The 25,102-nt window shown below is 58.5% G+C and overlaps 1 protein-coding gene across 1 annotated transcript in view; it reads left to right on the top strand.

The window, feature by feature from the left end:
- DISP3 (dispatched RND transporter family member 3) overlaps positions 1 to 24,621 on the top strand; it is a 44,917-nt gene extending 20,296 nt beyond the window's left edge. The window contains exons 4-21 of the mRNA XM_059691261.1: positions 2,263 to 2,399; positions 3,282 to 3,416; positions 4,191 to 4,351; positions 6,360 to 6,499; positions 8,332 to 8,480; positions 8,690 to 8,851; positions 9,666 to 9,827; positions 11,515 to 11,628; positions 12,541 to 12,677; positions 13,792 to 13,976; positions 16,603 to 16,733; positions 16,807 to 16,979; positions 17,745 to 17,871; positions 18,365 to 18,510; positions 20,996 to 21,155; positions 21,958 to 22,071; positions 22,422 to 22,588; positions 23,405 to 24,621. Of these exons, the coding sequence (XP_059547244.1) occupies positions 2,263 to 2,399; positions 3,282 to 3,416; positions 4,191 to 4,351; positions 6,360 to 6,499; positions 8,332 to 8,480; positions 8,690 to 8,851; positions 9,666 to 9,827; positions 11,515 to 11,628; positions 12,541 to 12,677; positions 13,792 to 13,976; positions 16,603 to 16,733; positions 16,807 to 16,979; positions 17,745 to 17,871; positions 18,365 to 18,510; positions 20,996 to 21,155; positions 21,958 to 22,071; positions 22,422 to 22,588; positions 23,405 to 23,767 (2,863 nt within the window). The 3' untranslated portion in view covers positions 23,768 to 24,621. The remainder of the gene's footprint in view (positions 1 to 2,262; positions 2,400 to 3,281; positions 3,417 to 4,190; positions 4,352 to 6,359; positions 6,500 to 8,331; positions 8,481 to 8,689; positions 8,852 to 9,665; positions 9,828 to 11,514; positions 11,629 to 12,540; positions 12,678 to 13,791; positions 13,977 to 16,602; positions 16,734 to 16,806; positions 16,980 to 17,744; positions 17,872 to 18,364; positions 18,511 to 20,995; positions 21,156 to 21,957; positions 22,072 to 22,421; positions 22,589 to 23,404) is intronic.
- Positions 24,622 to 25,102: the final 481 nt, after the last annotated feature.

Raw genomic sequence — 25,102 nt, 5'->3', positions numbered from 1 at the left:
GCAGAGCCAGATATAGCCTCGCTATCCCTCTGACAGGTCAAAGGCTCCTCTTCTTGATCATCACTAATGGTTAGTGAGCCTGACAGCTCTGGAGGAGGTAGGAAATCCCAGAACTCTTGCCCTGGAGGTCTTGGGTATTGATTTTTTTTTTTTCCTGCAATGGTGCTTGAGGGCTTTCTGAAAAGAGTATATTAACCAGGGATTGAGGAGTTCCTCTCTTCCTCTATATCCAGGGAGATAGTTGACAAGTCACTTTACTTCTCTGGGCCTGTTTTCCTACTTGTGTAATGGGGATGACGAGTGCTGCTACCCTTCTGGAGTCAGGAGGAAATGAGCTAAGAGATTGGACGGTGGGCTGTCCAAAATTACTAAGCCCACAAGAGGTGGGATGGGGTTAAAACCCAGGCTCTCTCATTCAAAGTCCCCACCCCTGGGTTTTCTATGCCAGTTGCTGTGTTAGGAGCTCCTCCCAGCCCTGCTTCTTTGCCAGGCAGACCCCCGTGTGTCCTCTAAGATCCAGCCTGGGAAGATTCTTCCCTGAGGCTTGGATTAAATGCCCTTCTACCCCTGCCACAGTCCCCCTCCTTCTCCCCAAGGGAGGCAATAAAGAGCGTACACAGGCTTTGCAGTCAGATCCCAGTTACTCCACGCAGCTGTGGGAGTTTCAGATGTAGTTCACCTCCCTGAGCTACAGTTTCATCATAGCCCTTGCCCACCTGTATTTCAGTCGTTTAATTCCTTGTCACTCGAGGTGCAGTCCTCAAATCAGCAGCATCCGCAGCTCCTGGGGTCTGTTAGAAATGCAGAATCTCAGAGTCTCCAGGCCTTTCCTACACCTACAGGATTTCCAGGTGACTTTTTTGCACATATAAGTTGGAGGAAGTTCTGGTTTAATTATGTCTCACTAGAGTGTGAGTTTGTTGAGGACTGGGATTGCTCCTGGCTCATTTCTACAGGCTTAGCCTCTTGCACAGCGCCAGGAACACCTTAGCAGGGGTTTGTCTGGGGGAGGGAAAGGAGGAGGAAGCCCCGGGTAAAGGTGCTTGCCGGGGTTGGGAAGCTGGGAGGGGCTGGCTGTAGAAGGAACTTCAGGGTTTCAGATACCAACGCCTCTGCCTGATACGCTCAGCTGCTGAGGCAACACACCTGCTCTGGGTAAAAAGCCTCTCTCCCCCTTCCTGTCCTCCCAGAGCTTCATGGGAGTAGTGACAAGCAGGACCTTTGTAAACGTGACTTAGCACCTTCCTTTGGATTAATAAAATCTTTTTTATTATTCTATTATTGGTTACCCAAGAGATGGTAACGTGCACCTTGACTTATTACAGAATAATACAAATTGTCACTTTTACTACTTCCATGATAATATTAGAATCTTAGAACACAGTTCACAGCATTTATAACCCTTCAGCCTTTTGCATTTTTGTTGCATGCATTTTAATTCTATATACATTTTAAACCTCATAAGACACTACAGTATTGTTTTACTGAGTCAGTTTTCATTTATATTTACTCACATATTTACCTTTTCTGTTGCTCTTCATTACTTGCTACAATTTTATGTTTCCCTCTGGGATAATTTTCCTTATATCTGAAGAACTCTCTTTAGTATGTTTTTTAGTACAGCTTTTCTGGTGACAAATTCTCCTTTGTTTGCCGAGGAAACTTCTTTTACTTTTATTTTTAAAGTATATGTCTGCTGGTTTAGAATTATAAATGGGCAGTTATTTTCTTGTAATACTTTAAAGATGTTGATCCATTGTGTTCTGACTCCCATCATTTCTGTGGGAAAGTCAGCTGTCCATCTTTTGTTGCCCTTTGAATGATGGTCCTTTTTCCTGTGGCTGCTTTTAAGATTTCTCTTTGTCTTTGGTTTCACCGGTCTTACTATGATTTATGTTGGTGGGGTTTTCTTTGTTCTGCTTGGGGTGCACAGAACTTCTTGAATCCATGGGTTGATAACTGGAATCCGTTTTAGGAATTTCCTGGCTATTGTCTCTTCAAATATTGCCACTGCCTCACTTTCTGTTTCTTTTCCTTTTAGGATTCTAATTATATGAACGTTAGCTCTTTTCACTGAGTTTCAAATGCTCTTCCCTAGTTTTTTTCTTTTATGTTTGGGTTTAGATATTCCAGTTCACTGATCTGTCTTCTGTTGTATCTAATCTGCCATTTATGTGGATAACACCTGGTGCTCCTCAAGTGTTGACAGCCCTCTCTAATCCGCTTCCATCTTTCTCTGTCCGTGTTCCTTCCTTCCCCCAGCAAAGTCCAGGTTCTTTATGGGGGGACAGACCTCTTTGATTATGAGGTGCGCAGAACCTTCAACAACGACATGCTCCTGGCCTTTATCAGCAGCAGCTGCATTGCCGCCCTCGTTTACATCCTCACCTCCTGCTCAGGTAGGGCTTCTCTGGAGGGCTTGTCTCCTCCCGGCGTGCTCCTATCCGGACAAAGCCTTCCTTCTCAAGAATGCCAGAAATAGTCTTCTCTCCACCATGTCAGAGCCGGTGGGGAAGGGTGCTCAGAAATCACTTTCCAACCCCAGGCAGGTAGGCTGAGGTCCAGAGGCGGGTGGGCCTTACCCAAGGGCCCCCACTCCCGGGACCTCACACAGTTTAACCCTTTGCCCTTTGACCGTTATTGTTCTTGCTGGTAACCTTGTTTGGGGGAGTCTGGAGTATTGGAACCTTATTATGGATTATTCTGCACACTGTTTAGTCCCACATCAGCCACATTTCTGTCCCCCAGTGTACTTTTCCAATGCTACCTCCCCATGGACCCTAGTTCTTCATACTATGTATACAGTAGGAACTCTCTATTGCCCAAATGAAAATGAAAAAGACATTCATTCATTCATCCGTGTAACAAATATTAACTGCCACCAACTCTGTGCCTGATGCTCTAAGGTTTCAGGGATCCAGTGGTAAACATGACAGACACACTGTCTATCCCCACGGGGCCTTTGCCTACTGGGATGGCAGGCACAAAATAAATATGTAATGTTTGCAGTTTCCTAATGGCCCTTGAGATAAGTTCTGCAAAGATGAGGGCCCTTGAGCAGACTGCCTTACTCAGAGATGGCTTCCTCTGCCCCTCGGGTCTCTGGTTTAGCCCCTTCGCTGGGTATGGAGAACTATGCTGGGCATGGAGGGGGTGCTGAAGAATACTCCATGGTGGGGGGCAGGTGTGAGGCAGGACCAGCCATGGTCAGGGACACTAAAGAGGGGGTGTGTTCCATGGGGTCCCCCCCACTGTATTCCCTGTCCCCTTGCCCCACCCAGTGTTCCTGTCCTTCTTTGGGATCGCCAGCATTGGCCTCAGCTGTCTGGTGGCGCTCTTCCTGTACCACGTGGTCTTTGGTGTTCAGTACTTGGGCATCCTCAACGGCGTGGCTGCCTTCGTGATAGTGGGCATTGGTGAGTTGCCCCCGTTGCCATGGCGATGGGCTTCCCCCTTGAGAACTCTGCCCCAGAAAGGGCCTTATCCCAGGATGCAAACCCTGGCTCCTGTGAAGTCTCCAGAAAGTCCCTCTCAGACCTTGAGGCCTCAGAGTGTGGTGGGAGGTAGAATAGGGGTGAGGAGCAGAGCCCTGGCATATGGTGGTGGAAGCCCCAAGGGTGGGAGGAGCAGGTGAGTCTGCTGGATAGAGGTTAAGAATGGTGGGGGAAGTCTAGCAGAGGCGGGAAGAGGCAAAGATTTGGAAGAAGGAACCTCGTTGTGGGAGTGGGGTGTGGCCAAAGAGCACGGAGGATGGGGCTTGGACTCCTGATGGGTGGACCCGAGGGTCAGCTGGGTCTTTCCAAACTCCAACCTGAGAAGCAGGATTTCCCTGGAGCCTGACCTCTCAGGGCTCCCCTCCGGGTTGGGCTAGGCCAGTGATGGCAAACCTATGACACGCGTGTCAGAGGTGACACGCGAACTCATTTTTCTGGTTGATTTTTCTTTGCTAAATGGCATTTAAATATATAAAATAAATATCAAAAATATAAATCTTTGTTTTACTATGGTTGCAAAGATCAAAAAATTTCTCTATGTGACACGGCACCAGAGTTAAGTTAGGGTTTTTCAAAATGCTGACGCGCCGAGCTCAAAAGGTTCGCCGTCACTGGGCTCGGCCCAGCCTGGGTCTGATCCTGGAGACAGCAGAGTGATCCTGAGCCTGCCCGCTGGCCCGGGACTCCCTCCTGCAGGTGTGGACGACGTCTTTGTGTTCATCAACACCTACCGCCAGGCCACCCACCTGGAAGACCCGCAGCTTCGGATGATCCACACCATCCAGACGGCAGGCAAGGCCACCTTCTTCACCTCCCTGACCACGGCCGCCGCCTACGCAGCCAACGTCTTCTCCCAGGTGGGGGACCGCCCTCTGTGCCTGCCCCCGCCTCCCCGTCTCTCCCATACTCCCCTGGCCCCGTTCTCTGCTCCTTCCACCGCCCCTTCTCTTGTGGCCACACAGCCTTTTTCTCAGGCTCTTGCCATGTCGGCAGAATCCATTTTTGTTACTTATCACGATTACCAGAACTTAACAAATGAGACGATTATAATAATACAAATAAAATGTATTATTGATGCTCATTAATAGTAATCCAGCATCTGCCCTGAAGAGCATTTGGCAGTTTCCAAAGCTCTTTTGCATTTAGTCCTCATGAAATACTTGTGACAAAGACGTCATTACATCCCTGTTTTCCTAATAGATAAACTGAGGCCCAGAGAGGTAACGTGACTTCTCCGAGGTCACACAGCTGGTAACTGGTGAGCCTGACCACGTCTCCTGACCACTGGCTCTTTCCACCCATGGGCTTGGTACTGCGTTGTCATCACTCACACTGACCGTCCTTTGGCCGGCCCCATGCTCCTCTGGGCTTCTGAGTTGGGCTCAGGAGAAGGCTCTGAGTTTGGGTCGGGCTGTTGGTGCTGATAGAACCTGAAAGGCAGTGAGCCTGCTCGAGTTCCTGAGGGGTTTCATCGCCTGGGCTGAGCCTCCCATTTAGAAACTGTGCTGAGCCGGCATGGCCATGGGTGAACCTGAGAGGGGGCGGTGAAGGATTTAGAAAAGACGGGTAAGGGAATAAAGCTGGGGCTAGGTGGGGTGCTGCCCTCTCTGATGGAGAGACAGCGCCACAGCCTGCAAGCCGAGTCTTTATTTTATAGCCAGATTCCACGAGGCAAAGTAAGGGCGTGGTCAAGATGTTTACAATGTTCTCTCGGTTTCGAATCTACTCAATTACATGTACCGGATCAAGCTGTGTTTACTTGCTGCACCTCCCGCAGCCCATATCACTCAGCCACGTGGGACCACAGGTTCAGACCATAAGGTCAAGCTCACAGCTATCGCCTTTGGCTATAATTGTGCTGGGACTTGCATGTGGCTTTGCCACGAGAGGATCGTGCCCTCTCATTAGTCCCAGGCTTGAGCCTGTTCAAACGCTGTACCCGCTCTCCACAAGAAACCACTAGACCAGTGGTTCTCAACCTTCTGGCCCTTTCAATACAGTTCCTCATGTTGTGACCCAACCATAAAATTATTTTCGTTGCTACTTCATAACTGTCATGTTGCTACTGTTATGAATCGTCATGTAAATATCTGATATGCAGGATGGTCTTAGGCGACCCCTGTGAAAGGGTCGTTCGACCGCCAAAGGGGTCGCGACCCACAGGTTGAGAACCGCTGCACTAGACGCTTTGGGATAATCCAGGCCTTCCTAGAGAACCACATCCAGGAAGCAGGCAGAGCTGAGTCCAAAGCCCACCCCTGCCACTTACTGGCTGTGTGACCTTAGGCAGGTTGTTAACCTCTCTGAGCCTCACTTTCCTCATGTGTGGATTAGGCGGGGACTGAAATGAGATGACTGTGAAAGTGTTTCACAAGCAGTGAAGGCTTGTCTGCTTGTTGCCTACGGTTTTCTCCCGTGCCGGTCCCTGTAACAGTTCTGGAGCACACCCATTGCTCCGAGCTCCGGGCTCCCTCTTCCTGTCACGTGGCAGCGTTCGCTCCCTTCCCCCTCACGACCGTGTGGCCTGGTCTAACGGGGTGTGTCTGGCTCCCAGTCATTCCTGTGATGACGGTGATCGCGCTTGCTCTATGCCAGGCACTGTTCTAGGCAGTGGGCTGCAGCACAGACAGGAGCCTTCTCTCCCTCCCCTGTTGTGTCCCCTGGCACCAGCCCTTGCCTTCCAATGTCCTCCTGGGCCAGTGGTCGCCATCCCAGCAGCCGGGCCTCCTCGTCCTGCCTTAGGGAGTGGAGTGGTCTGGGGTCCTGAGTGCCTTTGGCTGTAGAGTCCGCAGGCCCGTGGGCTCCAGGCCTGACCAGCCCCACATCCTTCTGCCCCCTCATCTCTTCTACCACTCTATCCGCCAGATCCCGGCCGTCCATGACTTTGGCCTGTTCATGTCCCTCATCGTGTCCTGCTGCTGGCTGGCTGTGCTCTTCACCATGCCTGCTGCCCTGGGCATCTGGAGTCTTTACATGGCACCACTAGAGGGCGCCTGCCAGACCAGGTGAGCTGGGCAGGTGGGCTGGGGGGCCTCTCCCTGAATGTCCTTAACAGTCCCTTTTGATTCGTTTTTGAGCACCTTTTGTATGCCCAATCCTACGCTGCCCAGGGGACAAGGAAGGAGAAGAGAACCTGTCGGGAGGGTCCCACTTGTGACCACCTGTGTGTGCCAGGAAGTGGGCAAAGCGCTTTGGTACTGATCATATTGACACCCCCCACCTCCTCCCGGGACCCAGGGAGCTGGTTCCCCTCATTCTGCCCATTTTACAGATGAGGAAACAAGGGCTTGGGGAGGTTAAGCACGTTTCTCCAGGTCACCCACTTAGTAGGCAGCAGAGCCGAATAAACCCAAGAAAACCTGACCTGGATCCCAGGCTCTTAGTCGGCATGTTAAATGCCCCCAAGGCTCTGGTCTTGGTGGAGAAACAATATGTAGACACAGGAGCCGTGTGCCAAGTCGGACATATGAGTCCAGAGTTGCTGCGGGAAGCTGAGGGCTCAGGATCTCGTGGGTCGGGTGGCCGGGGAAGGAAGGGAAAGAGGGAAGGAAGGAGGGAGGGAGGGGAGAAAGGGAATGGAGTCTGGCCCAGGGTCTGCCTAGACTGGGATACTGAGGAATGAGGGAGGGTCTCTGGCCTGGGGGCAGGACACACAAAGGCAGGAACGTCGGGGGTCTGTGCCATGTCACCTGACCGTGTGAGCCAGGAGTGGTAGGAAAGGGTTGGAAGCCCAGCTCAGGGTTCAGACTTCACCACTCGTGGGTGGTGGTGCGGGCTGGGCACTGCCCAAGGCCACTCCAGCTGAGGCACTGCGGTGCACTGTGGGCATTCACATCTGACTATTTATTTTCTTCTAAGTGTTTTTATTGATTTTAGAGAGAGAGGAATGGAGGATAGATAGAAACATCGATGAGAGAGAAGCATCGATTGGCTGCCTCCTGCACGCCCCCTACTGGGGATCGAGCTCACAACCTGGGCATGTGCCCTGACTGGGAGTTGCACCAGTAACCTCTTGGTTCATGGGTCCACACTTAGCCACTAAGCCACACCAGCTGGGCTCAGTGGTTATTTCTATGACAGTTTCAGGACAGAGGCAAAATGTCTTGGGGAAAGATGCGTTTTCTAATCTCTACAGAGATACCAAATATGCCTCCCCCATCTCCATCTTCACCCCCAGCCCCCAGGTTGGGGCCGGGGACCAAGTGGACGCAGTGGGCAGTCTGCCCAGCCTTGGGCTTCAGCCTCAGCCTCTTTGCCCGGCAGTTGGGACCTCGGGCGTAGGACTCAACCTCCCTGCGTCTCAGTTAGCTTGCCTGTTTCGGTGAAACGAGTGTAATTCCTGGGTAGGATTCCTGTGAGGATTAAGTGAGAGAATTCCCCTGGGGCTGGTAGCTGCTGCCTGGCACCGAGCACTCTTTATGTTCGCCCGGCGCATAGGTTGTGTTCCTAGGGTGAGCCTCGTCTCCCCCACATTCTCTCCACCAAGGCCGTGGCCACGTGCTCAGCCCTCTCCACTTCCTTCTCCTCCCGGTCAGGGCCCTGGGCCTGTGCCAGCACAGGCAGGACCCTTGCTTTGGTCACCATGATGGGTGGGGGTCTGCATGTTGTCATCCCCGCTCCCTGGGTAATGGCTGCTTGGTCACTATTTGTCCCTCAGAGGAGTCGCTGGGGTGATGGAAGGCAGTCAGGACAGGTTTCTGGAGTCCATGGTGAATGTGCCGGGTGAGATGTCAGTGGCCGCGTGAGACCTGGATTCCTGTGGTCGCCAGGACCCGGCCCCAGTCTCCCCGGACACCCAGACCATCGGGGCTCACCCCTCTCCCCACTCTCTCCCTAGCTGCCACCAGAAGTGTGGCCGCAAGAGCTCCCTGCACTTCCCTGGGGACGTGTTCGCCACTCCGGAGCGGGCCGGGGGTGGCCCCGCCCAGGGCCCCCTGCCCTACCTGGACGATGACATCCCCTTGCTGAATGTAGAGGAGGAGCCAGGTAAGAGGTGGCGCAGGCCTGACCCTGGTGAGACCTGGGGCTGCCTCTGCCAGGGGAGTGACTCTGGACAAGATGGTTTGAGGAAGGGCTGGCCCTGAGGCAGGGGGCTGAGCCAGTGGTCTGGGGCTTCCCCGGAGAGGGTGGAGACAGCGCGGGCTTTGACTCGGGTCTGGGCCAGGCCTCTCACAGGCCCCCGCTCTGCCTGGCAGTGTCTCTGGAGCTGGGGGACGTGTCTTTGGTGTCTGTGCCCCCCACGGGCCTGCAGCCCGTCCCTGACAGGGGCAGCCGGGGCCAGCTCATCGCTCAGCTACAGGAGCTGCTGCACCACTGGGTCCTGTGGTCAGCCGTCAAGAGCCGCTGGGTGATTGTGGGTGAGTGGACCCCCATCCTCCTCACCCTCTATCTTATAACCTCTACCCAGTGTCAGAGTGTGGGGAGCAGACTCCCCCAAAGGACATGTAGGCACTGGGACCCCACCCTGTCCTGCAGATGAGCGAGAGGTCAGAGACCTGCGTTGGCATCCACACTCTCCCTGAGCCTCACCTCCCACCTGTGTCCAATGAAGCTGGTCCTCAACAGCTTTTGTTTATTGAGCACCTACTATGCGCCAGTCATCGTGTTGGGCTCTGAAGTTAGACCAACTCGGCTGAGTTGGACTCCTCATTGTACCATGTGCTAGCTGTGCGACCTTGGCTATGTCCACCAGCCTGCGCCTCAGTTTCCTGTCCTGTGATTGAAGATAGTTACAGGGTCTGTCTCTATGGCACTTGGGAGGCATGGCACAGTGCATGTACTAAAGCCCAGTGCATGGCATGCAGTAAGTGCTCAATAAACTCCAAGTGCCATTATTATTCTCCTCATTATCAGGGACAGTATTTAGGGCTGTGTGCAAACACTGGACGAGCCAGCTCTCTATAAACGAAATGCTCTGAGATGGTGACTGCTTGTCCAGGAGTGTGAGCTTGTGGCTTATAGCCTGATTCCCAGGTGACGCATAACAAGCAACCCCCACCCCTGGAGGACTGATCCCTAGCAAGCTCCACCCACCGGCTGGCATGTGGGGTCTGCCCACGCCATGGGAGACCCTGCCCCCTGCTCCCCCATGGAGGGAGCAGCCCTTTGCCAAGGCTCTGGAGGCCTCGCCGGAGCCCCAGCCCCGCCTAGTGTGGCCTCCTTCCCTCGCAGGCCTCTTTGTCTCCATCCTCATCCTGTCCCTGGTGTTTGCCAGCCGGCTCCGCCCCGCCAGCCGGGCCCCCCTGCTCTTCCGGCCCGATACCAACATCCAGGTGCTGCTGGACCTCAAGTACAACCTGAGCGCTGAGGGCATCTCCTGTATCACCTGTTCAGGTGAGGGTTCCCATCTGGGGGTCCCCTGTGGGGTCTCAAGGAGTGTTAGCCTGAAAGACGTGAGGCCCACGCTCCGTGTTCCCACATTTCATTAAACAAGTGCACCCTGGGTGTCGGCTACCTGGCGCCGGGGAGGCCGCAACAGGTAGGACCGGCTTCCTAAGCTCAGGGAGTTCGTCCCACTGCTAGCGGCCAGCCATTGTCATAGTAGACCTGAGCTGTGATGGAGGAAGAACAGGGTGACTGTGGAGCACAGCATCATGGAAGGCTTCCTGGAAGAGGCAGTGTCTAAGCTGAGACTGGAAGAATGGGAAGGGGTTAGCCAGGCTGGAAGGGAGGGACGGTGGGGGGCTGGGGCCAGCACGCTGATGGTGGCAGTGGAGTCAAGAGACATTCAGGGAGTGAGATCCATAGGACTTAGTGACAGTGCATGTCCAGGATGAGCAAGGTGGTGAGACAAACATGTCTCCTTGCCTTAGAGATCCTGGGCCAGGCCCTCATTTTACAGAGGGGAGCCTGAAGTCAGGGTTAGGGCAGGGGGAGTTGACCCAAGGTCACCCAGCTTTGATTGGGTCGTTAGAAACCAAATGAGAAGATGCTTGGGCTACCGCGCCGGCTCCTGAGAGGAGATCGCTGGCTGCTGTAATTGCCTTCGTCTAATTAGGGCAGTGTTCGCACTGACTTGGCCTCCCCTCGGTAATGGCATCAGCCAAATGCATGATAATTGACTGCAGCTCGGAGAGGTGCCCGAAGAGCCCCTCCTAGATTGGAGCCAGCCCCGGCCACATCCCGGCTCCTTTCCTGCCGCCTGGGCTCACAAATTAAGCTCCGTGATCACCGCTGCTCCCAGGGCTCCTGCGATCCCTCGGGGCCAGGAGGCCACGAGCCGCGTCCACTCCCATGTCACAGAGGGACAGGCCCCAGGGTGACCCCGACGTTCCCGGGAGCAGCTGGGGAAGGACCAGGACCCCAGTCGGAGTCCAGCCCCCAGCCTCTTCTATCTCTTAGCTCTCCGGACTGCCTCTTAAAGGGACCCCTCCTGATTGTAGCAAAAAGGCTTTAGGGGCAGACAAGCCTGGGCCCTCCCGGGGCTCTCAGCCTCTCGGCTCCTCTGCAGGTCCCCCAACCTCCCGGACCCTCCGCTTTCTTCCCCCTCCAATGGGGTTAATAACAGCGACCTCCTAGGAGTGTTGTGAGGATTAAACTTTTGGAGGTGTGACGTTTCTCTCATTAACAAATAAAACCCATCTGCAATGCTTGGGCAAAACAGGAGAGCCTCCAGCACGCCTGCCAGCTGGGAACATTCCGTTTCTAGCTGCCCCTATAAGTGCTCTCATTGAGCATCTATTGCCAGCCCCTATCGCAGCCCCTGGAGGTCCGGTGTCACCCATCTGACAGGAGGGGAGTGAGGCCAGCGAGGAGGGGGGAAGCTTCAGGAGGCTCTGGCTGGCGGCTGCCTTTTTCTTGCCTTAAGGTTCCTGTACAGTCAATATTCGATGTCTTTTATTTTTTTAATTTTTTTTAGTTCCACTTAATTTCTTTCAGACCCCTGACACTCCCTCTCCCCAGGCTGAGGGTCCTGGGCTCCATGTCCGTGGGTTGTCACCGATCCCCGCCCCTGCCCGCCCCCGCCGGGCCCAGCCAGGCCGGCCCTGCTGCCCCTGACCCAGCTCCGGGGTGGGGGTAGGTCTGTTCCAGGAGAAGCCGCACAGCCTGCAGAACAACATCCGGACGTCCCTGGAGAAGAAGAAGCGGGGCTCCGGGGTCCTGTGGGCCAGCCGGCCGGAGGTCACCCCGCAGGGTCAGTGGGCGTGGGGTCCGCCTGGGGTGGGGGTGTCGGGAGACCCTGCCGTGCTAGGGCGTGGGAGCCCGTGAGGAGAGCCCGTTGTGGGACAAGAGCCTGTGTTCTTGGGTCGCTGTGGAGGGACTGGGTGGTGGGTGGACTTAGGGTGAACCGGGGCCTCTGCCCCTGTCCCACCAGCTGTCCCCAGCCAGCCTGTGGGCTCCCCTCCTGCCACCGCTCCTCCCAGCCTGTGGGCTCTCCTCCTGCCACCGCTCCTCCCAGCCTGTGGGCTCCCCTCCTGCCACCGCTCCGGCCAGCCTGTGGGCTCCCCTCCTGCCACCGCTCCTCCCAGCCTATGGGCTCCCCTCCTGCCACCGCTCCGCCCAGCCTGTGGGCTCCCCTCCTGCCACCGCTCCGCCCAGCCTGTGGGCTCCCCTCCTGCCACCGCTCTGCCCAGCCTGTGGTGCCCGTGAACCTGCCCTGTGCACCAAACCCATCCCGAGCGGGGGAGGGCAGGGGCTTCCCGACGCTGGGGTCGCCATCAGAGCCGGGGTACTAGGACACGTGTCGGAATTAAGTGCCCCACAGGGCAGTTCTACATGACCATGGTCACCCCATCTGTGCCCACCATTGTCCTTAGCAGCCCCGGCCCCACCGTTCACACTGCTCCCATCACTGGTGTCACTCACTCCCCTAGTCCATGCCGACACATCTCCACCAACAGCTTCCCATCACTGCCACTCCCTCCGCCCATGCCACCACCCGAACCACTGACCGCCACCTCGTTCCTCACTGTCCGTGCAGCCACCTCATCCTGGTGACCACCACCAAGGTCAGGGCTCGGCTCCTCAGCAGAGGAAGGACTGCTCCAGGGTCAGGGGGAGCCAGTCCCGGTAACTCGGCCCCTTCCACCCCTCTCTTGTCCCCTAGACTCCCCAGGCACCGTGTACGTGTCCAAGGTGAAGAGTAAAGGCCGCCCCGCTGTCTACAGGTTCTCCCTCAACGCCAGCCTGCCTGCCCCCTGGCAGATCGTGTCCCCTGGGGACGGGGAGGTGCCCTCCTTCCAGGTAAGCCGGGGCTGCCGTGAAGTGAGCCACCACGACCAGGGGAGGGGGCCCTCAATGCCTCACTGATGGGCACTGGCCGCACAGGGAGGGGGAGGCCGGGTCTATGAGGCTGGAGCTACTGCAGGCAGATGAGGATTCTCTCCCGCCAGTAGCCAGGTCTGTGGCAGGGACCCGCAGGGTGGCGAGAGCATGGGCTACCGAGTCAGCCAGGCCTGGGTTCGAGTCTTGGCTCTGCCATGTATACTCTGTGTCTTTGGGCTGCTTACTTAGTCTCTCTGAGCCTCAGTTTTCTCATCTGTGAAATGGGAATATGAAAAGTGGCAGCCAGGGTTGCTGGAGGTGCATGAGGTAAGGCCTGTGCATTATGTGCCATCTGGAGCCTAGTAAGTGCTCAATGAATGGTAGCCACTAGTTAGATTGTTGTTCTTGGCAGCTGCTCCAGAGCCCCAGAAAGAGCCTCCAAAGGCCAGCCCAGGTCTCCAGTTTTTCCTTTTTTCATTTGTGTTTCTTTAAGATGTTACATCCTCCAAAGTGACACTTAACACGTGTCAGCACATTTGTCCATTTGAAAGATGAGGTGTCTGAGGCATTTCCTGACTCTGAGCCTTTGCATTGCTGTTCCCGCTAGAAAGTGTTCCTTCCAGCTTAATGCATGCTGATGCCTCACTCAGAAGCATCAGCTGCCATGGAGCCCTGTCCTGGCCATCCTTCTTGGTTTGCCCTCCTCTTCCTCTGCCCATTTATCCTGTCTTATCATCATGATTGTTTAATTCCTGGCCCTTAAAAGAACCTACAGCTGTGGTAATCGCAGGTCATGAGGGCAGGGACCACGCCCATCTTGCTCACTGTGTTCTCAGAGCCAGCTCAGGGCCTGGCCTGGAAGAGATGCTCAGTTGAAGGAAAGACTGAGGCCCAGAGAGGGAAGGGAGGATTTGCCCGATCTTCCAACTCGAACCCAGGCCTCCTGTGTTTCTGCCCAAAGCTCTCTCGTCCACTCGGGGGGCCGGGACCGGGTGGGACAGGCAGAGGAGGGAGGGGCCGGAGCCTGAGGCTGGGCGCGGGCCGAGGCAGCCTCCCGGAGTCACGTGTCTTGTCTCTGTCGATCCACTGCTAGGTGTATAGAGCGCCTTTTGGTAACTTCACCAGGAAGCTGACCGCTTGTATGTCTACAGTAGGGCAGCTCCAGGCGGCGAGCCCCGCCCGCAGGTGGATGGTGACGACCTTGGCCTGCGACGCCAAGCGGGGCTGGAAGTTCGACTTCAGCTTCTACGTGGCCGCCCAGGAGCAGCAGCACACCCGGTAACCGCCTTGCAGATGAGCCCGCTTCCACCGGCCCCGCCCCCTCCCCTCCCCTCCCTCCCTCTCCCCCTCTCTCTGCCCCTCTAGCCAGCAGGTGCCCTTAAGAAACCCATGTTCCTTTCCGCACATCTGTTCAGATATGGCTCTGCCCAGGACAGGGGCGTGGGGACACTGGCAAAGATGGCAACGTGGCCTGTTCCCCATCTGCCTCCCTCCCTCGCGATGGGCATGATGCCTCCTCGCTGCTCCTCAGCAGGGCAGGCAGCTCCCGTGCCAGAGCCTTTGCATTTGCTGTTCCCTCTGCCTACAATGCCGTTCCGTTCCCCAGCTCCTCGTGGGGCCGACTTCTTCTGAAGAGTCAGGCCTCAGCCCCCGGGAGAGGCTGTCTCAGACCACAGTTCCCTCCCTAGTTAAAATAGCCACACCTGGTCTCTCATCGCTCTCTGGCCCCGTCACCACCTGGGATCTTACTGACCTACTCAGGAGCCTGGCACACCCAGCAGTGGGCACTGTTGGTCCAGGCTGTGCCCCCAGCACCCAGTGTCGGCACGAAGCGGGTGCTCCAAAAACACTTGGTAGCTGGCTGCTGAAGGAATACACTCTGCACTTCCTCTCCCAGGCACTTCAACACTCTCCATATATCTCTAATTCAGGAAATATTTAGTGTCCCTGCTCAGGCTGCAAGGTGACAAGAGGGACCGCCTGTCGTGTTTCCCTACTGTGCGCTCAGGCCCTGCCTCTGCCTGGCTTGATCTAAGTGCCCCAAACGCTTCACTGCTTTCTGTGACTCCGGCATCTGGGGCCAGCTGGGGGCATCCCTAGGCAGCTGGGGGCATCCCTAGGCAGCTGGGGGCATCCCGAGGCAGCTGGGGGCATCTGGGGCCAGCTGGGGGCATCCTGAGGCAGTGGGGACATCCCGAGGCAGCTGGGGGCATCTGGAGCCAGCTGGGGGCATCCTGAGGCAGTGAGGGGCATCCCGAGGCAGCTGGGGGCATCCCGAGGCAGCTGGGGGCATCTGGAGCCAGCTGGGGGCATCCTGAGGCAGCTGGGGGCACCCCGAGGCAGCTGGGGGCATCTGGAGCCAGCTGGGGGCATCCTGAGGCAGCTGGGGGCATCCCGAGGCAGCTGGGGGCATCCCGAGGCAGCGGGGGGCATCCAGAGGCAGTGGGGGGCATCCTGAGGCAGCAGGGGGCATCCGGAGGCAGTGGGGGGCATCCTGAGGCAGCGGGGGGCATCCGGAGGCAGTGTGGGGCATCCTGAGGCAGCTGGGGGCATCCTGAGGCAGCGGGGGCATCCCGAGGCAGCTGGGGGCATCCTGAGGCAGCTGGGGGCATCCTGAGGCAGCGGGGGCATCCCGAGGCAGCTGGGGGCATCCCGAGGCAGCTGGGGTGTCTTTTCTCAGGTTGCATCCCGAGTTCTGGGCCAGGCCCCCGCATGCACTTGTCCAATGAGCTGTAGCAGCCGAGGGCCTCTGCTTTTCTCCATTTGTTCATTTAGCAAACACTGCACACCGACGAGCCGGCACCATGCAGGTGCTGGGGGTACAGGGGGTGCAGTGGTGAACGAGACAGCTGCCCGCTGCCCTCGGGCCCACTAGCGGAGGCAGCCGCTAACAAGTCAACCTCGGTGTCATTACAAATTATGACACGCGCTCCAGCAGGAGGCCAGGCTGCCATGTGTGGGGCCCTGCACGGGGCTGTGGTCTCTGGCGGCCTGGCCCCAGGACATCCAGCCCCCACGCAAGGCTGAGATCCTCCTGGGTCCGAGGGGTGAGGCGGGAGGCAGGGGGTGAGCAGGAGGGCTTGCTGGGCCCTTCCTCTGGGCACCTTGGCTCAGGGACGGGGGTCCCTCTGCCCACCCTCCCCCGAGCCCAGGGCTGGGCTCACTCTGCATGTACACAACGGCGACTGGGGGCAGGCTTCCTGGACGAGCTTAGAACATTCTAGAAAGAACCTTGAGCTACATCAGGTCCAGTGGCCAGCAAACTGACCGTAGAACCCTTTCTTCAAGGCAGAATCTTGAGTCCCCTTAACTGTTGAGGTTGAGGTGAGGCGGTATCAGGGAGCTCCTGAGCAGGGACCCTCAAGGCTGGCCTTGGACCCCTCTGTGAACTCTTGCACCCCCTAGAGGGCAGTTTGGAAACTGTTGGTCTCCTGCACTCCTCAGGCCACAGGTGGGGAGACACTCATGTAGGGGAAGGGCCTTGAGCAGGCCCATACAGTGGGCTTTGGCCTCCGATCCCCAACCCCCAACTGGGGGCCAAATCCCTATGCTGGGGGAGCCCCATCTATCCCCTGCATTCTTCCAACCCCACACATGACCACACTTGCCTCGCCTCCCTGAGTCCTCCCAGCCTCCCTGGCTTCAGTCCCAACCTCCCTAGCTTCAGTCCGGCCTCCCCGAGTCCTCCTAGCCTCCCTAGCTTCAGTCCGGTCTTCCCAAGTCCTCCCAGCCTCCCTGGCCTCAGTCCGGCCTCCCCGAGTCCTCCTAGCCTCCCTAGCTTCAGTCCGGTCTTCCCAAGTCCTCCCAGCCTCCCTGGCCTCAGTCCAGCCTCCTCGAGTCCTCCTAGCCTTCCTGGCCTCAGTCCAGCCTCCCTGGCCTCAGTCCGGCCTCCTTGCCTCCACAGGAAGCTGTACTTTGCACAGTACCACAGGCCGCCTTTCCACGGGCGCGTGTGCGCGACGCCTCCCGGCTGCCTGCTCAGCTCCAGCCCCGACGGGCCCACCAAAGGCTTCTTCTATGTGCCCAGTGAGAAAGGTACTTGTGGGGAGACCACAGTGGGGCCTGGGGGGCTGGGCCCGCCTCCGGTACAACTCTGACTCCCCTGCAGGGCCCAGGGCCCGCCTCTCGGCCACTTTCGGCTTCAACCCCTGCGTGAACACGGGCTGCGGGAAGCCGGCGGTGCGGCCGCTGGTGGACACGGGGGCCATGGTCTTCGTGGTCTTCGGCATCGTGGGCATCAACCGCACTCGACAGGTGGACAACCACGTCATCGGGGACCCGGTACGTGGACCAGGTGCCCAAGGGCCCGACTAAGCAGTGTGCCAACGAGTAGCAGCCCTGAGGCCACCCCCCCAGCCCTCCACACGCCCCCCCCTGGCTGGCAGGACCCCCGCAGCCCCTGGCTCTCGTTTCTTTTGAGGACTGAGCAGAGTTGAGGTCTCAGAATCACCCAGGAATCTGGATACATTGGGGTCTGAGTTGGCTGTCCCTCACCATGGGGGCTGGCGTGGAGATGAAGATAATCCAGGTGCAAAGCTGCCTGCCCTTCGGGTGCAGGGGTCCCCGCCTGTGGGGTCTCTCTCCCCTCGTACGCGTGTGTGTTCTGTGCTGGGCTCTCGGGCATTTGAAGGGAGAAGGCTGATGGGGCTGTGACGTGTGTTCCTGGCGCGCAGTGGGAGCGGGGCATGTGGGAGGAAGGACGACGTGGCGCGATCGGGCCGCTGCCTTGAGCAGTCAGTCCACCTGCGAGTCCAGGGTCAGGCAGGAAGTCCTTTGGGAGCCGGGGCGGGGGCGGGGTGAGGGGGCGGAGATCTGTCTGCTCAGGCCAGCCTGAGAGTCGTGGTGTTCAGAGGAGGCTGGGAGGAGAACAGGCCGCCTGCCAGGGAGGACGTGAGGGATTTGGCTGTGGGGAGGGGGAGGAGAAAGCAGGAAGCGGGTGAGGGGTGGAGGGGCTGTGAGTGGAAGCAAGGAGGTGAGACTAAGGGACCCAGGACTGCGTTCCCGTCTCACTGAGCGGCCTGTGCCGCTTGTGTCTCCTTGGGAAAGGGCAGCGTCATCTATGACAGCGGCTTTGACCTCTTCAAAGAAATTGGGCACCTGTGCCGCCTCTGCAAGGCCATCGCGGGGAACGTGGAGCTGGTGAAGCCAGGCGGGGCCCAGTGCCTGCCCTCAGGTGTGTGAGGAGCCAGGCCCTCAGAGGGAGGAGGGACTGGGGGCACCGGGGTATCTGCAGACATGCATGAGTGCTTGAGTGTCCGCACTGGGGTTGGGGGTGTGCGAACATTTGTGTGTCTCATGTGTGATGGGCTCATGTGTGAATGGGAATTGGCCCAGAGGTGCCGTGTGTGGTGACAGGTGTGGTGTGTGGGGGCACACCTGCAGGAGTAGCTTTTCTAAAATTGGGGGCACGGGCTGGCCCCCAGGTGCCCCCAGGCCTCCCTGAGAGGGCACAAGATGTCACTCTCCACCCTGGGGGCAGATGGGTGCTGTGGGTTCCCAACATTGCCAATGGTTACACACACTTTAAACCTGGAGGTTAGAGGGAGGGCGTGTGCCCCTCCCACACGCGCACACACACACAGGTGAGCACGAGTGCATGGCGGGAGGGGCGGCCTGGGATGGGGTGCCCTCCCAGGTAACCGCCTCCCCTCTCCTCCTCCCCACAGGCTACAGCATCTCCGCCTTCCTGCAGATGCTGCACCCTGAGTGCAAGGAGCTGCCTGAGCCCAACCTGCTCCCGGGGCAGCTGTCGCACGGGGCCGTGGGCGTCAAGGAGGGGCGCGTGCAGTGGATCTCCATGGCCTTTGAGTCGGTGAGCCCCCGGTCGCCTCCCGTGCACCCCCCGGTCCCTGGCCCTTGTCCCAGAGCAGAGAGCTTGCTCTTTAGCAGGGGATAGAGGCCCGGAGGGGTGAGACTGCTCATCCAGGTCACCTGTGAGTGAGCTCAGGTGGAGGCCAAACCACAGAGCCGCAGGGCTCGGCCTTTCTTTCTTTTTTCTTTTTTTGTTAATCCTCACCTGAAGATATTTTTCCATTGGATTTTAGAGAGAGAGTGGAGGAGAGAGGGAAAGACAGAGAGAAACATCGATGTGAGAGAAACACATTGATTGGTTGCCTCCTGCATGAGCCCTGATCAGGGCCCCGGCCGGGGAGGAACCTGCAACTGAGATATGTGCCCTTGACTGAAATCGAACCTGGGATCCTTTGGTCCACAGGCCAATGCTCTATCCACTGAGCCAAACCAGCCAGGGCAGAGCTCAGCCTTTCTACATGCGGGTGGCCAGCAGCTCCCTGCACCTCTCTCCCCACCTGCCTGGGTCTAGTTGTTTGGCAGCCTTTGGGCTGCAGGGGCAAGTGGGGTGGGGGTGGGGGGAAAGAGCAGGAGGTTCCCCTTTGCCATGTGGGGGGCTCCCCCTAGGGGGCCTGGGAAGCCAGGGGACTGGCCATCCCATAGCTCACTGCTTCCTCTCTCACCGGACACTCCTGGGCTCTGCCCAAGGAGGCACACATGTGTGCGCACACACGCACACACACATGCACACACATGCCCTGGGCATCTGCGGGCCTTGCCCAGCTGCCCCTGCTGCCTCCCCTGCTGAGACCTGGGCCCAGTCCTGCTCTGACCCCCGTGGGCTCTGTGTCCCAGAGCAAATAGCTCGTCCCCTGTGGCAGGGTCACAGATCCCTGCCCTCCGATGGCCACCGAGAAGCAGCAGGGACACCACGTGAGGGCGTTGGGGAGCGAGAATGACAGTGACGCGGGTACAACTGGAAGCCGATTCTTGTTCTCTGTCCCCACCCCTGCTTTCCTTCCCACCCTGTGTGCCACTCACGGCACAGGTGACCGCCACCAGCGAGGGGGCCCAGGGACCCTCCCAGCCCTCAGTGAGCCCCGGGCTAATGCAGACACCGGTTCAAAGCCCAGGAAGTTGTTTTAACTGTGGTGAAATATGCGTAAGAAAACTGACCATCTTGAATGTGTAGTTCAGTAATATTAAGTATATTCACATTGTTGTACAACCACCACCCCATCTATCTCTTAACTGTCCCTCTTACAAAACTAAAGCTCTGTCCCCATTGAACACTAATTCCCCACTCCCCTCCCCCTGCCCTGGCACCCACCACCCTCCTCCCTGCCTCTGACTCCTCTGGGTGCCCACATAGGTGGGATCGCACAGGACTGGTCTTTTTGTGTCTGGCTCATCTCGCTTGGCATACTGTCCTCCAGGTTGGTCCATGCTGCAGCACGAGTCAGAATGTCCTTCCTTTTTAAAAAAAATATGTTTTTATTGAGCAGAAGGGAGAGGGAGAGAGAGATAGAAACATCAATGATGAGAGAGAATCATCCATCAGCTGCCTCCTGGGACTGAGCCCGAAACCCGGGCAGGTGCCCTGACCGGGAATCAACCCGTGACCTGGTTCATAGGTCAGCCTTCAACCACTGAGCCATGCCGGCCTGGCAGAATGCCCTTCCTCTTTAAGGCTGAAACCTCAGGCAGTTTCAGAGGGGAGAGGATCCCTGCTCAGGCTTCTCTGCACGACAGATGTCACGTCCAAGCTGACCACCTCCACCCCACCCCCAATACACACACACACACAGACACACGTGTGCACAGACACACTGGACATGTCTGTTCTCAGGGAGTGGCCGGTGAGATCACACAGGGGGAAGGCCCAGAGGAGGGGGAGCGCCATGTCTCTTCCCCCTACAGCTCCCAGCGCCGGGCCCTGTGAACCAGACAGGCCACGCCCGGCCTCCCTGGACGCAGTCCAGCAAGGTGGCGGGCAGGTTGCCGGGCAGTGATGAGAACTACGATTCAGAGTTTGGGTGCCCTCCTGCTCGGGGGCATCAGGCCGTTCTCCGACCCTGAATTTGGCCACTGAAACGGTAATGATAGGTTTCTTGCAGAGGGCAGAGGCTGCCCACCATGGGGTATCCCGGAAGGCTTCCTGGAGGAGACAGGACGTAGAGAGCCTTGAAGGATGAGCGGGAGCTGGCTTGCAGGCCGAGGGTGGGACACAGACCACAGGGGCGCTGGGAGCTGAGGTGGCTCTGGGAACAGGGCAGCGACTTTGGTGCCCTGGAACCGGCCGTGGCTGTGAGAATCATACGTGTCCCCAGAAGCCGGCGGGCGGTCATCTTGGATTGGCTTGCCCTTCACTCCCCACAGACAACACCCTCTGTTCACAGGTGGCCACGAACTGGCTGCATCTGCCCCAGGAGTAGGACCAGCCGTGGCCTGGGAAGGGCGAGGGGGCCACAGCCACCCGCCCGTCTCACTGGCTGTGTCCCCCACAGACCACGTACAAGGGCAAGTCCTCCTTCCAGACCTACTCCGACTACCTGCGCTGGGAGAGCTTCCTGCAGCAGCAGCTGCAGACCTTCCCGGAGGGCTCAGCCCTGCGCCGCGGCTTCCAGACCTGCGAGCACTGGAAGCAGATCTTCATGGAGATCATAGGCGAGCAGCCGCCCGGCCCCGCCCTCCCCCCCAACCCCCAGGCTCCCGGTGGGGTGGGTGGTGGCCGCGGACAGGGAGGTGACCGGGGCAGGGAGGGCAGGCCGTGGCCGTTCTGAGCCACACTTGTCATCCTCTCCATCCTGGCCTAGAGCCCTGGAGGGAAACGGGAAGAACCCAGCGGCCGGGAACACCGATCAGCAGCCGGAGTTTGGTCCCCCTGCTCAGGGCATCTGGCCACATTCTCTGGCCCTGAATTTGGCCACCTAGAAAGGGAAAGCAATGGCCGTATGGCCGCCTGGTATCATTTCAGTGCCGGGCCCTGTGCTCCTGGCCTGGGCTATCTCTTTTTAAAATATATATATATATTTTTATTGATTTCAGAAAGGAAGGGAGAGGGAGAGAGAGATAGAAACATCAAAGATGAGAGAATCATTGATCGGCTGCCTCCTGCACGCCCCATGCTGGGGATCAAGCTCGCAACCCGGGCATGTGCCCTGACCGGGAATTGAACTGTGACCTCCTGGTTCATAGGTCGATGCTCAACCACTGAGCCACACCAGCCAGGCTGTGCTATCTCTTTAAACTCCAAATGAGGCCTGTGGGTTAAATACTGTTATTGCCCCATTTTACAGATGTTGAAATGGAGGCTCCGGGAGGTCAAGTGACTTTCCCCGAGTGACACAGCCAGCTGTGACTGTGCCCTCGGTTTAACCCCTGTGACCTCTGAACCCTGAGGGTGAGGGAGGGTTGTGGGTGCCCCACCTCGCAGCCCGGCTGAGGACCCCCTTCTGTCGCCTCGCAGGGGTGCAGAGCGCCCTGTACGGCCTGGCCCTCTCCTTGCTCATCTGCGTGGCCGCGGTGGCTGTGTTCACCACCCACGTGCTGCTCCTGCTGCCGGTGCTCCTGAGTATCCTGGGTATGTGGCCGCGCCAGGACCTGGCCGGGTCCCGCTGGTGGCCGCCCATCGGCAGCTTCCTCTCAGCCCTTAACTGTTACTTCCCCAGAGATGGCTTCCTGGCCAACCCAACCCTGACCCCCAGCAAAGTGCCCCTCTGCTTGGTGTCCTGGCAACAGGGGTTCATAGCTGTGGGCCCAGTGCACCTGGGCCCCCCCAGCTCTCTCTGGCCCTGGCCCTCCTGCCACCAGAGTTGGGGGCCCCCCTCGAGACTTCACCCCATCCCCCAGGGGCCCTCTGAATCCCCTCAGGCCCCCCGGGACTGTGTGGTGGGCAGGTCTGAGCTGCCTGCTGCTGCCCCTGCCCCGCAGGCATCGTCTGCCTCGTGGTGACCATCATGTACTGGAGCGGCTGGGAGATGGGCGCCGTGGAAGCCATCTCACTGTCCATCCTCGTCGGCTCCTCCGTGGACTACTGCGTCCACCTGGTGGAGGGCTACCTGCTGGCCGGAGAGAACCTGCCCCCCCACCAGGCCGAGGTGAGCAGCCTGCCTGCCTTACGGCTCCCCGTAAGCCTTCCCGCCCCAGTGCAGCGGAGGGACACCTCCTTCACGCCCAGGTGTGTTCTAGAAGCTGTGGCTCCCAGGGCCCATCTCCCAGGGGACGTAAGCTCCGAGGCAGCTCCCCCAAAGCAGCGCTGTGGGCCCCGGCGGGTCCATCCCTTGGCCTCCCTGAGTGAGCGTGAGGGGGCGGACCAGGTGGCATCCAAGGGCCTTGCCTGCTTCTGGGCTCCTGAGTCCGCGTCTCATTCTGCAGCCCGCGGAGCAGGGCTGGGTCCTCGCTCATGACCCCGAGGCCACCGGCTGGCCCTGGTTGGCTTAGTGAGAACATGCCCTTGACTCGAGGCCAAAAACAGCTCTGGGTCAGAAACTTTTCGTTTCATCCTTGTTCGGAATTGTATTGATGTGAAAACACTCATAAATAAGTTATTTATACATTTAGCTGCTTTTGGTCAAAAGAAGGAAATCAGTTCCAGTTAGGGTTCCCATTTATGAGGACCTACTATGCAGATTATCACCATCTTGGTTGTCATAGCAGCACTCAATGCATCCCCACTGTGCACGGAGCCGCTGTGGGGGAACCATGTCATCCTCACCCCAACCCTGTGGAGTAGCCGCTATAATTATCCCACTTACGGAGGCAGAACCGGGGGCTCCCAGGGGCAGGGCTGGCCTTGGGCAGGGGTGCATGTTTACCCAGCATCCAAGCCCCCAACCCTGGCCCCAGGCAGGGAGGGACGCCGGGTCACATCAGGTCCCTGCCCCCAGCTTCTGCTCTCACCCGCCCCCACCCAGGACGCCCACTCGCAGCGCCAGTGGCGGACGCTGGAGGCCGTGCGGCACGTGGGCGTGGCCATCGTCTCCAGTGCCCTCACCACGGTCATCGCCACGGTGCCCCTCTTCTTCTGCATCATCGCCCCATTCGCCAAGTTCGGCAAGATTGTTGCTCTCAACACGGGCGTCTCCATCCTCTACACGCTCACGGTCAGCACGGCCCTGCTGGGCATCATGGCACCCGGCTCCTTCACACGGACCAGGACTTCCTTCCTCAAGGCCCTGGGTGCCGTGCTCCTGGCGGGGGCACTGGGGCTGGGCGCCTGCCTCCTGCTCCTGTGGAGTGGCTATAAGATCCCGCTGCCCAACGGGACCTCCCTATAGCCTGGGCCCTGGGCCCTGATGGCTCACTTTGGTCCAGCGGGTGGGGACGAGACCCTGGTCCTGTGACCCCAGAGGGACTTTGGTTCCCAGCTCGGCTCCAGCTAGTTTTTGTTCCCACCCGAGGCCCACACTGCCTTCATCCCAGTGGCCAGCCGGAGCTGGATGGTGAAGCCGGCTGCCACCCTGCCCTGCCAGGCTGCTGGCAGCCACACTGGGTTCCCCCTGACAGCAGGAGAAACCAGCCCTCCTCCCATGCCTGGGCACCACGGAGGTCTCCCTCCCACGCTGCCTCGGTGCTCACAACTTGCTGAGGGGGTGCGACAGGGCTCCCATTCTACAGATGTGAAAACTGAGGCACCAGGAGGCAAAGTGACCGACCCGTAGCTGGGTCAGTGGCAGAGCCAGAGCTACTTCCTGAGCCCCATGCCTCCCTCGGGGACTTTTCAGGAAGAGCAAGCACAGTGATTTCAAGGGCAGGGGCCTCGTACACCCCCTGTCCCCCCTCCCCCACTTCAGCTTTACTAGGCCAGTGCTGGGTGCTCCCGTGGTCCTCCCCAGGCCTTTTGGTCCTGGCCAGAGAGGACATAGGGACCAGCCTGGGTTCTGCATGTCCTACCCTTGCCCCGGCCTTAAGGGGCCCTTTCAAGACCCTCCCCGAGGGCTTTGTGGCCCCAGCACAACCTTCCTTACAGAGCCGCCGTCTCCCTGACCTGACTCTGGGGGTGGAACCTGGGGGAGGGGCAGCCCCGGGAGGCCAGCTGGCCGTGCCCGCTGCCTGCTCACAGCAGATGGTTTCTATTAAAGTGAAATGAAACCGCAGACCGCCGCCATTAACACGAGAATTTTAAGCACCACTGGCTGTATCATGTTTTTAAAGTTGAAATAACTCAGTGTCCGCATGCTGCCCAGAGCCTGGCATGAGGGGTGGGGCTGGCCTGGAAGGAGACGGAGGTGGGAGGAGCATGCGGGCCGCTGGGGCCCAGGGCCAGGGAGTGCTCTGCTGGCCCAGGGCAAGGCTGGGGGCCTTTGGGGCTCACTGGGTGCCCCTTTCTTTAAGGGGCTCATCTGGCTCCCCAGTTGGTACATCTTTACATGCCGTTGGCGGGCCTGGCCTTGTGCTGGGCCCTGACCTTTCTCGTTGGGGCAGACATTGCCCCTGGGCTCTGGGAAGCTGGACACGGGCTGCGCTGGGCCTGAGCCCTGAGAGTGGGAAAGATGTCATCAGGGTGGCCTCCAGGCCGGCTCACCTGGCCGTCTGTGAGCATGAAGGGGGCTGAGGACGCAGGACGTGGGCAACGCCATGTGCCCTGCCGAGCGCACACCTGGCACCGAGGA

This window comes from Myotis daubentonii, chromosome 3, assembly GCF_963259705.1.
Source record: "Myotis daubentonii chromosome 3, mMyoDau2.1, whole genome shotgun sequence".
NCBI classification, from domain to species: domain Eukaryota; kingdom Metazoa; phylum Chordata; class Mammalia; order Chiroptera; family Vespertilionidae; genus Myotis; species Myotis daubentonii.
This window is presented reverse-complemented; position numbering and strand designations above follow the sequence as displayed.